The sequence below is a fragment of the Bubalus bubalis genome, chromosome 3 (assembly GCF_019923935.1).
Source record: "Bubalus bubalis isolate 160015118507 breed Murrah chromosome 3, NDDB_SH_1, whole genome shotgun sequence".
Classification (NCBI taxonomy): domain Eukaryota; kingdom Metazoa; phylum Chordata; class Mammalia; order Artiodactyla; family Bovidae; genus Bubalus; species Bubalus bubalis.
Window position 1 is genome coordinate 44,913,590 of NC_059159.1, and position 11,868 is coordinate 44,925,457.

Genomic DNA, 11,868 nt, shown 5'->3' on the forward strand with positions numbered 1-11,868 from the left:
ATGGGCCTCCAAAAAATTGCTTAAATGGTTCACTGTTCATGTAACTGCTGTGAAGTGGACTCAGGTTTCAAGTCTGAAACTTTTTCTTGATTCAGTTTCATTAAGGGGGCAGGGAGGTAAGACGCAATTCCTCAGCCTGCCAAAGGGGCAAGTGTGACTGACTCGGTCTGGGGCATCACAAACCTGCCGAGGTGTGGCCCCCCAGGTCCCTCCTCCAGACTCACACACGCACGTACACGCACACACGAGGGCAACCATGGAAGACTTCAGAGTCGTGTGTGGGATCAAGTCACAGTTCTGCTGTCTCCCAGCCATGTGATCTGGGAGAGGTCAAAACATTTTGAGCCTTATTTTCCTCTTCTCTAAAATGAGGTTAAAAAATAAATAAATAAATAGTAATAATAAAATGAGGTTAAAAAAAATTTTTTTAAGTGACTTATGTAAGTAATTGTAAGGATTAGAAGATTAAATGGAAAACAGAGTGTAAAATCCTTTCAGGCCAATTGAGGGTTATACAATTGCTGCTTTAATTAATTTGCCATTTCATTTTCCAGCCTGCAGAAAGTCCTTGTTAACTAAGTAAATGGTCAATTTTCCACAACGGGAATAGAAGTCAGCCGTGAAGTCACCAGCGTCTCAGTTTCTGGTCAGTAGGACCAGATCCACAGAGGCCAAACTAAAATATTGTTTTCTTTCACAGAGTCATTTAATCTTTCATCTCAAAATACATCAATCCTGAAAATGGACTGAAGGGCTTTAAATGAGAGGAAGCTTTTCTCAGAATTATCTAATGAAAAAGGGGGAGGAAGTAGGCAAAAGCACACTGACTTTTTTCTTCTTTTATTTATAAAGAACACGGTTCCTCCCCCCAACACAGACATAAACACACGTTCCAAGGAGGAGCTTATAAAAACAACAACAACAGAGCCAGGGCACTCAGGACCTTACTTAACACCAGTCCGTTTGCCCAACTGGGGGATCACTGGGAATGTTTCCCTAGATGTGACCTCTCACACCTCAAAGAAAGGAGACCTTGACCTCAGCGGCCCATCTACCCACCCACCAGGCCAAAGTGACACCCTCAGTCTTCTGCATCATCAAACTGTCCCGTTTCAAAGACCATCTTGGAATAATGGGGTATCAGTGGAGGCGGATGGTGCCAACTGGGGTCATAGATCATGTCTCCTTGTGGGGCACAGCACACCCAGGGTCTGACCTCTTGAGAAAGGCAACCTTGGATGTCGTCAGCATCTGCAGGCAGTTTTAAAAGACAGATTAAAAGGAAGGAGGGAGTGTGATAAGACAGACCCCAAAATACCTAGGGGACAGACACTTGCACATCTTTGCTTAAACATATGCACACGCGGGCACACACGCATGCACAGTTCTTCCATTGCTGGAGAATCCCGAGCACCTTCATTCTGAGGCCACCCACAGTCCCGCTTCTCTGACACAGGTTTTTAGCAGTGCAGAGAAAGCAACTGAGAGCACTTCTGTCTGCGGCTGATCCATTCATACAAAGATATTTGGAGAGAGTAATGTTGTTTCAACATTCAACAGACCCACACTATTATAAAATAAAATGTAAAACTGGCACTTCCCCCCACCAACCCCCACCTCCAATATGAAAGAGGAGCCGTCACAGAAATTTCAGACCTGCAAGAGCTATCAGGCAAAGCTAATAGACGTGGCTCCCTCTTCCAAACTGTTACGGGTTAATCTGGTAGGAGGGTCTCAGGAGCCTGGCCTGTGTGACCCCATGGACTATATGTAGCCTGCCAGGATCCTCTGTCCATGGGACTTTCCTGGCAAGAACACTGGAGTAGGCTGCCATTTCCTATTCCAGGGGATCTTCCCAACCCAGGGATCAAACCCTCATCTCTTGCGTTTCCTGCACTGGCAGGCAGATTCTTTCTGACTGCACTAGAGCCTGGCCTAGGACCCCAGAAACCCCGCACCTACCATATGGATTCCCCTGATCTGCTTTCAACTCTAGGTCCCAGTCCTCGTGAAAAAGATCACCAGCCTGTTCCTTGGGTAGACAGCCAGACATTCCTTCTGACAGCTCCCAGGGACTCGGTTCCCCATCAGAATCCTCGTCATCTTCAGCAAAGCCTTCCTCTTCACAATGGGTGCCGTCACCATGGGCAGGGCTATCGTGAGGGATGCTCTGTGCTCCATTGGCTAAGAAATCGACAAAAGGAAGAACATCTTAAAACAACAACCTGATGGTGTTCGGCTAGGAAGATGTTCGGCAAACTTACCGAGAGGGCAACAGTAACAAGCGTGCGGAGCCCCTTAGCCACCAGAGCACTTATTTAAAAACTGTTGTTCTGTTCCCAGTTTTAGAAGTAGGGTTGATCATTTATTTTCAATAAGATGTTCTGTCTTAAACGAGGCCATTCGTTACCAGGTCTTTTCACTCACATGAGCAAATCGGGCAGTGTGTATTTTCAGGTGGTTTAAATGACACGGAGAGAAAGGGCTTCTGGCAATGATAACCTTTCACAGTACAGACTTCCTTGGTCTATCCCAAGAGCCCCCCCAGCCTCTATCGCCTACTTGCCTAGTCGATCTGTGGCGTTCTCGGTTGCTCTCTCCTGACTGGAGTGGTCAGCTGGGGCAAAAGCAGCCTGCGGGAAGAAGAAACAAGGACCCAGGACTTGGATATCTCGGGAATGGCCAGCATTTTAGCCCCAGATCCACCCTTTCAGACCCTCCTTTGCGAGGCTGGGGCGGGACCCTGCAACCCACATTTCTATTGTGCCCTGTTACGTTGGGACTTGCTGCTTCCCATTCCTGCGGGCATCACCCCTGCCGGCAGGATCACCTGCCTTCACAGAGTGCCTACTGAACCCAGTGTACAGGCTGCCAGCACATACAGAGCCAGTCTCCTCGCTGGGCCCTACCTTTTTTTTTTTTTTTTTTTTTTTTAATATTTATTTGGCTGCACCACCTCTTAAGCTGCAGGACTCGAGATCTTTAATTTTGGCATGTGGGATCTAGTTCCCTGACCAGGGATCGAACCCAGGCTGCCTGCACTGAAGCGTGGAGTCTTAGCCACTGGACCACCAAGGAAGTCCCTCACCAGGCCCTCTCTTGATCAGTCTGGGCCCTTAGGACTCCTCCTCCAAGCTCAGAGACTCCAAACTAGCCAGGACAGGACCCCGTCCCCAGAGGCTGGAATTTCAGCTCCCTGAAATTCTCCCCTGAGCTTGGACATTTTAGTCATTCCAATCTCACCCCTTTGTTCCCTCAGCCCTGGGGCCGGCTGCTGTTTCCCCGCAGTGGATACCTCCGTGTTCATTTTTACCTTAACTTTTTATCTAGCTAATAGCTCTTTTATCAAATTTCATCTCCTGACCGACAGATGAGGACAAAAGAGCTTTAGCTGCTCAAGGGAAATCGGCAGTTGCTGCCAGGAAATCATCTTCCTTCATAGCCATCGCTAGGTTTCTCTGCTCCCATCACTCATAAGTTCTGAAATCCTGGGACTTCCCTGGCAATCCAGTGGCTAAGACTCCACACTTCCAATGCAGGGGGCATGGGTTCAATCCCTGGTCGGGGAACTAAGATTCCGTATCTGGGCAGTATGGCCAAAAACAAAAAAAGGGAGAGAGTTCCTGAAATCCTATCACCTGTGAAGATGTCTTTCTAAGTGAGGCGAGAAATGTTCACAGCCTGCATGAGAAGACCTTACTTCAATCCCTATCACTCAGACTATACCTGGGACACACCACTTCAGCCACCATGCCAGGGTTTCCGTCTCTGGACATTGGGAACAATTGTTCTAACCTGGCAGGAGGTTTATAATGAGATAACACTGATGAAGACACCTAGCACACAGCAGGAATATAACATTTACTGAGCTGAAACCCACCTTCTTTGCCCCTACACTTAAACTGCACTTGGCACCTGCCCCAGTTAGCTCACGACCTAGTCCTACCTGGATTTAATGAGCTAATTCCATCTCCAGTAGTCGGTGACAACTTCCGGTCACTCCTGCTGACCAGTAGTGGGACTTCTCACCTCTTCTATTGCAAGAGCTCCCTAACCGCCTTCCCACTCACCCACTTTTTTTTTTCTTAATTTGGCTGCACCAGGTATTAGTTACAGCATATGGGAGCCCCCACCAGGGTCCCCTGAACTGGGAACACAGAGTCTTAGCCACTGGACCACCAGGAGCCCACACTCACCCATCTGGCCGCGGCCTCACACTGGAAATCACCACTCTGCCCAGAAACCTCAATAGGTCTCCACTGCTAGAGTACAAAATTCGTCATGGCATCCACATTGCCCCTTCAGGCTCCGTCAACTTGTGCTGCACAGTTCTCTCTCCAAGCTCCCAACCATTTGCCCTGCACATCCTCATCTCCACGCCTCTGCCACGACCACTATCCTCTCATCTTGGAGAGGAAGTGCAGGAACCTTCCTGATGTGGCCTGACAAAATCAGTCTCATCCTACCTGCCCGCTAAAGTAATTTTCTTTATAAGCCTACCACTACATTTTTCCTATCTTATTTTGGTTAGGATGTCTCTGATGCTTCGACAAGCATTCCTCTTCCATCCAATTAATAAATATGCGTGTGTCAAGTGCCAGGCACTACGCTACGCACCGGGTTTACAGCACTAAACAGAGCGTTCCTACCCTCAAGGAGCTCACCGTCTAAAAGGGATTACTGAACAAGGGCAGGACATGACTGTAATAGCAGTCTTTGAGAAACCGGGAGCCGTCTGGCGCGCAAAAGAAAACAAGTTTCTAGAAAGCCTGCGTCAAACGCGGCCTTTTGGTTTCAGTGAAAAGGAGAGCGCGCAGGAGCCATCATCCGGTGCTCTGGCTTAGCTGAGCATCCCCACCATGGGACACGGATCCTTCAGGGAAAGTCGCTCTCCTCGCCGCCCTCACCTGGCCCCAGCTCAGGCCCCCCAGCAGCAGCCCCAGCTCTCGGTCAGCAGCATCACCTCCCATTTAGCAAGGACGCAAAAGCGCCCTGGAGCCAACAGCCAGCACTCCCAGCCCGGCGCGCCCACCCACGTCCTCGAGGTTGCCCCGCCCCACAGTTCCGCGGCCCGGCTGTTTCTAGCTCGGGCGCGCGCCCAAACGGCCGGGCTGCTCGAAGCGGGCCGGGAGCGCTTCCCCGGTTCCGTGGCCCACGCCCCGCGAGCCCCCGCAACTTCCCGCCCCCGACCGCAGGTGGTGGACGCGCCCAGGCCCCGCGCCGCGCTCACCCCCGGACTCGGGGGCACCTCCCGCCCGCTCGGCAGCTGCAGGCCCCGCGGCTGCTCGGCGGCCCCCAACGCCTGGGCCGCGGCGGTCGGAGAGTCCATCCGTGTCTGCCCGCGGCTCGGCGCCCAGGTCGCCGCTCGGCCACGTGACGCGCCAGCCTGGCTGCCGGCCCGAGGATACGCCGTTGAGAGCCAATCAGCCTGGGGTGCTCTCGGCTGGAGGGCGGGGCGCGGGGGTCAAGAGGGAGCCAGAGGCGGGGCAACGGACGGGGCGGAGTAAGGGGCGGGGAGTGCCCGCCTCCGAAAGCCCGGTCTACCCAACCGTTCCGAAATCTAATTTTTGTAGCCACTGGCGATGAAGGTCCCAGGGCTAGACGACTAGCTGGGTCCCAATCACAATGGACATGCTTGCTTTCAAAACCTATTCAGTTCAGTTCAGTCGCTCAGTCGTGTCCGACTCTTTGAAACCCCCTGAATTGCAGTAGGCCAGGCCTCCCTGTCCATCACCAACTCCCGGAGTTCACTCAAACTCATGTCCATCGAGTCGGTGATGTCTTCCAGCCATCTCATCCTCTGTTGTCCCCTTCTCCTCCTGCCCCCAATCCTTCCTAGCATCAGAGACTTTTCCAGTGAGTCAACTCTTCGCATGAGGTGGCCAAAGTATTGGAGTTTCAGGTTTAGCATCAGTCCTTCCAAAGAACACCCAGGACTGATCTCCTTTACAATGGACTGGTTGGATCTCCTTGCAGTCCAGGGGACTCTCAAGAGTCTTCTCCAACACCACAGTTCAAATGTCAATTCTTGGGCGCTCAGCTTTCTTCACAGTCCAACTCTCACATCCATACATGACTACTGGAAAAACCATAGCCTTGACTAGACAGACCTTTGTTGGCAAAGTAATGTCTCTGTTTTTGAATATGCTATCTAGGTTGCTCATAACTTTCCTTCCAAGGAGTAAGCATTTTTTAATTTCATGGGTGCAGTCACCATCTGCAGTGATTTTGGAGCCCAAAAAAATAGTCTGACACTGTTTCTCCATCTATTTACCATGAAGTGATGGGACCAGATGCCATGATCTTCGTTTTCTGAATGTTGAGCTTTAAGCCAACTTTTTCACTCTCCTCTTGCACTTTCATTAAGAGGCTTTTTAGTTCCTCGTCACTTTCTGCCATAAGGGTGGTGTCATCTGCCTATCTGAGGTTATTGATATTTCTCCCGGCAATCTTGATGCCAGCTTGTGCTTCTTCCAGCCCAGCGTTTCTCATGATGTACTCTGCATAGAAGTTAAATAAGCAGGGTGACAATATACAGCCTTCACGTACTCCTTTTCCTATTTGGAACCAGTCTGTTGTTCCATGTCCAGTTCTAAACTGTTGCTTCTTGACCTGCATACAGGTTTCTCAAGAGGCAGGTCAGGTGGTCTGGTATTCCCATCTCTTTCAGAATTTTCCACAGTTTATTGGAAGTCAAAACCTGTTCAGTTCAGTTCAGTCGCTCAGTCATGTCCAACTCTTTGTGACCCCATGAATTGCAGCACGCCAGGCCTCCCTGGCCATCACCAACTCCCGTTCACTAAGACTCACGTCCATCGAGTCAGTGATGCCATCCAGCCATCTCATCCTCTGTCGTCCCCTTCTCCTCCTGCCCCCAATCCCTCCCAGCATCAGAGTCTTTTCCAATGAGTCAACTCTTCGCATGAGGTGGCCAAAACCTGTTACAATAGTCCACCCGCATCTACATAATAGTGCATAAAACAGTGCATAAGAGCTTAAAAACTTTTTATGCAATTGTAGCTTTAATCCCATTATACTCTTTTCTCTGTAAACAGGTTTCTCTAGAACTTGGGCTGGAATCAGGCTACAACTCTCCCACAAATGGATGAGACAACTCAGGAGCCCAGTGACACTCACCCTGAGTTAACCAGGTCTTAGTGTTAACCCATTAGAAACCAAGCCAGATTGATCAAAACTCTAACATTTCATACACCCTTATAGACCCCAACCAGTAATGCTGAAGAAGCTGAAGTTGAACGGTTCTATGAAGACCTACAAGACATTTTAGAACTAACACCCAAAAAAGATGTCCTTTTCATTACAGGGGACTGGAATGCAAAAGTAGGAAGTCAGGAAACACCTGGAGTAACAGGCAAACTTGGCCTTGGAGTACGGAATGAAGCAGGGCAAAGGCTAACAGAGTTTTGCCAAGATAACGCACTGGTCATAGCAAACACCCTCTCCCAACAACACAAGAGAAGACTCTACACATGGACATCACCAGATGGTCAACACCGAAATCAGATTGATTATATTCTTTGCAGCCAAAGATGGAGAAGCTCTATACAGTCAACAAAAACAAGACCGGGAGCTGACTGTGGCTCAAATCATGAACTCCTTATTGCCAAATTCAGACTTAAATTGAACAAAGTAGGGAAAACCACTAGACCATTCAGGTATGACCTAAATCAAATCCCTTATGATTATACAGTAGAAGTGAGAAACAGATTTAAGGGACTAGATCTGATAGAGTGCCTGATGAATTATGGACGGAGGTTCGTGACATTGTACAGGAGACAGGGACCAAGACCATCCCCATGGAAAAGAAATGCAAAAAACCAAAATGGCTGTCTGGGGAGGCCTTACAAATAGCTGTGAAAAGAGAAGCGAAAAGCAAAGAAGAAAAGGAAAGATATAAGCATCTGAAAGCAGAGTTCCAAAGAATAGCAAGGAGAGATAAGAAAGCCTTCCTCAGCAATCAATGCAAAGAAATAGAGGAAAACAACAGAATGGGAAAGACTAGAGATCTCTTCAAGAAAATTAGAGATACCAAGGGAACATTTCACGCAAAGATGAGCTCGATAAAGGACAGAAATGGTATGGACCTAACAGAAGCAGAAAAGATATTAAGAGGTGGCAAGAATACACAGAACTGTACAAAAAAGATCTTCATGACCCAGATAATCACAATGGTATGATCACTCACCTAGAGCCAGACATCCTGGAATGAGAAGTCAAGTGGGCCTTAGAAAGTCTCACTACGAACAAAGCTAGTGGAGGTGATGGAATTCCAGTTGAGGTATTTTCAAATCCTGCAAGATGATGCTGTGAAAGTGCTACACTCAATATGCCAGCAAATTTGGAAAACTCAGCAGAGGCCACAGGACTGGAAAAGGTCAGTTTTCATTCCAATCCCAAAGAATGCTCAAACTACTGTACAATTGTACTCATCTCACACACTACTAATGCTCAAAATTCTCCAAGCCAGGCTTCAGCAATACATGAACCATGAACTTCCAAATGTTGATGCTGGTTTTAGAAAAGGGAGAGGAACCAGAGTTCAAATTGCCAACATCTGCTGGATCATCGAAAAAGCAAGAGAGTTCCAGAAAAACATCTATTTCTTCTTTCTTAACTATGCCAAAGCCTTTGACTGTGTGGATCACAATAAACTGTGGAAAATTCTGAAAGAGATGGAATACCAGACCACCTGACCTGCCTGAGAAACCTATGTGCAGGTCAAGAAGCAAGTTTAGAACTGGACATGGAACAGACTGGTTCCAAATAGGAAAAGGTGTTCGTCAAGGCTGTATATTGTCACCCTGCTTATTTAACTTCTATGCAGAGTACATCAGGAGAAACGCTGGGCTGGAAGAAGCACAAGCTGGCATCAAGACTGCCGGGAGAAATATCAATAACCTCAGATAGGCAGATGACACCACCCTTATGGCAGAAAGTGATGAGGAACTAAAAAGCCTCTTAATGAAAGTGCAAGAGGAGAGTGAAAAAGTTGGCTTAAAGCTCAACATTCAGAAAACGAAGATCATGGCATCTGGTCCCATCACTTCATGGGAAATAGATGGAGAAACAGTGTCAGACTTTATTTTTTTGGGCTCCAAAATCACTGCAGATGGTGACTGCAGCCATGAAATTAAAAGATGCTTGCTCCTTGGAAGGAAAGTTATGACCAACATAGACAGCATATTAAAAAGCAGAGACATTACTTCGTCAACAAAGGTCCATCTAGTCAAGGCTATGGTTTTTACAGTGGTCAGGTATGGATGTGAGAGTTGGACTGTGAAGAAAGCTGAGCGGCAAAGAATTGATGCTTTTGAACTGTGGTGTTGGAGAAGACTCTTGAGAGTCCCTTGGACTGCAAGGAGATCCAACCAGTCCATTCTAAAGGAGATCAGCCCTGGGTGTTCTTTGGAAGGAATGATGCTAAAGCTGAAACTCCAGTACTTTGGCCACCTCATGCGGAGAGTTGACTCATTGGAAAAGACTCTGCTAGGAAGGATTGGGGGCAGGAGGAAAAGGGGATGACAGAGGATGAGATGGCTGGATGGCATCACCAACTCGATGGACGTGAGTTTGAGTGAACTCCGGGAGTTGGTGATGGACAGGGAGGCCTGGCCTGCTCCAATTCATGGGGTCGCAGAGAGTCGGACACGACAGAGTGACTAAACTATAGACTATGACACTCGGTCACAGTAACCCTGAACATCCTGCACTGTGCCCGTAGTCTCACCTAGGGCCCATCTTGCAGTGCTCCAAGTCTGGCCCTCTACAGCCGAGGGCAGAAGTTAGGCAGCACCTGAGCTGGGCAACACCAAATTCTAAAGACAGCCCTTGCTGCCTTTCCTTCCCTGCACTGCCTGAACCTCTGTAACAAATCTGCTCAAGTGTGATTATCACCTTAACCTGTAAGTAGCAGAAAAGCTGGAAGCTGGGATTCTTTGTTCATCAGGCCATTTTATGACAATCTGAGATTACACTATTCCTTCAAATCTCTCAAAGAATGTTGTTTATACATTACATAAGCCATTTGAAAAATATTTAGCCTAACACAGTTGATAGGTAACATCGTTTTCTCTATGCAGGCTTTCGTACAAGAGTGTGACCATTTGTCTTCTGTTCTGACGCATGAGTCAGTTTCCCCAGATCTAACTGGATCCAGGTCAAGTGTCTAGCAGAACCTTATTTGATGGGTGGAAATAAAAAGTTTGTTATCTGTGCTGTTCAGGAAACCAAGGGGCTGGCTGAGCACTTGAAAATTTGTCCAGGAGAAGGAAATGGCAACCCACTCCAGTAATCTTGCCTGGGAAATCCCATGGACAGAAGAGCCTGGTGGGCAGAGTCAGACACGACTGAGGAAGGGGCAGGCGCTCGCTAGAGGCCCCAGAGCTTTTGATGGCAGAGCCAGCACTGTGGCTGAGGACTCCCGGCTCCCAGGCCTCTCTTACCAGATAGAAGTGCGGAAAACTAGTCAAAAATACACCTTAGGGCATTCCTGGCGGCTCAGTGGTAGAGAATCGTCCCCCTGCCAAAGCAGGGGACGCGAGTTCCACCCCTGGTCTGAGAAGACCGCACGTGGCAGAGCAGCTGAGCCCATGCATCACAGCCACTGGGCCGGGGCTCTCAAACCCGGGAGCTGCAGTACTGAGGTCTGTGGGCGCCAGAGCCCGTGCTCCGCAACAAGAGGAGCCACCACGGTGAGAAGCCCACGCTCCCCGACTAGAGAGCAGCCCCTGCTCGCCACAGCTAGAGAAAAGCCCACGCAGCATAAAGACCCTGCATAACCATAAATAAAATCATCAAAAAAAAAAAACCAAAAAGAAAATAGTGTCCAGTGTAAATGGAAAACTGAATTATCTAATTTCAATACATTTAAGTCCCCACACGTGGCTGGAAGCCACCATATCAGCAGAGCTCAGGGTGAACTGGCTACATGTATTTTCATTATCTGCAATGGTGAGAACCAGGTACAGGATGTGATGACCCCAGAGTGACCCATCTTCATAGCCATGCTGGAAGGACAACCACCATCCTTTTTACTCTCATCTCTTATGTGTTCTCTCCTAAAATAAAAAAAAGCCCATTAAGGATTTAAATGTTGAACTTCCCAAGACTTAGTGGAGAAGACAGAGATGTTTCTTATTTTAGAATAAATGACAACCAACCAACCATTTATGGTACAAAAGCTCATAATAAAGGTGTCCTAAAATAGACTAATATTCATAGAAATATATAATAAAGGCAAAATTAAAATCAGCATTAAGAAAAATGGCCACAAATGGTGTTGTGGAAAATTTAGTTAACTGCGTGGCGTAAACAGAGTTGTCCTGAGCAGGAGATGGGGTTTTCAACAAAAGAAATCATACACGCACACATACAAAACCTCTGAACACCAAAACACACTACACACACACACACACAAAAAGCTGGGAGCAAATTATCTGTTAGAAAACACAAACTAAAGATTACTATTCTTGGTACATAAGAAACTTACAAATTAGTTAAAAAAAAAAAAGTTAAAAAAAAGAGTCAAACGTGAAAAGAGAACTAGGAAAAACACAGTATAACACATTAACATAGAGTAACATCAAAGAAATGCACATTAAAACAAGGATATATCACTTTTCACCTATTAAAATGGTAAAAAATATATAAAATACCCATAATGCTTGAAAGTATTTTCAAACATTGCAAATTGGCAATACTTATCAATACTCTTTAAAATAATTATATCCTTTAACAGAGAAATTCTACCGTCAGATGTCAGTCTTCCAAAGATAACCAGGGATGTGAACAAGATTTTTAAGAATCTTCACCAACAGCACTTATAAGAAAAAATGGCACAGTCCAACC

At 47.3% G+C, this 11,868-nt stretch overlaps 1 protein-coding gene across 2 annotated transcripts; it reads right to left on the reverse strand.

Moving 5' to 3' along the window:
• Positions 1–824: 824 nt before the first annotated feature.
• Positions 825–5,393, reverse strand: COPRS (coordinator of PRMT5 and differentiation stimulator). 2 transcript variants are annotated; one of them, XM_006059392.4, is made up of 4 exons: positions 5,231–5,393; positions 2,567–2,633; positions 1,963–2,184; positions 825–1,251 (listed from the first exon to the last, which is right to left on the reverse strand). In XM_006059392.4, the coding sequence occupies exons 1-4, from the start codon at positions 5,327–5,329 to the stop codon at positions 1,082–1,084; spliced, it is 558 nt and encodes a 185-aa protein (XP_006059454.1). In that variant the 5' UTR covers positions 5,330–5,393; the 3' UTR covers positions 825–1,081. The 2 variants fall into 2 exon arrangements, with proteins under 2 accessions (XP_006059454.1, XP_025136824.2); XM_025281039.3 differs by lacking the exon at positions 5,231–5,393 and adding an exon at positions 4,908–4,985.
• Between the last annotated feature and the right edge of the window lie 6,475 nt (positions 5,394–11,868).

Coding starts and splice junctions, on each gene's coding strand:
- COPRS (XM_006059392.4), bottom strand. CDS start 5,329: ATGGACTCTCCGACCGCCGCGGCCCAGGCGTTGGGGGCCGCCGAGCAG. Junction 2,634..5,230: donor AGGTGCCCCCGAGTCCGGGG/GTGAGCGCGGCG, acceptor TTCTTCCCGCAG/GCTGCTTTTGCCCCAGCTGA. Junction 2,185..2,566: donor GAACGCCACAGATCGACTAG/GCAAGTAGGCGA, acceptor TCGATTTCTTAG/CCAATGGAGCACAGAGCATC.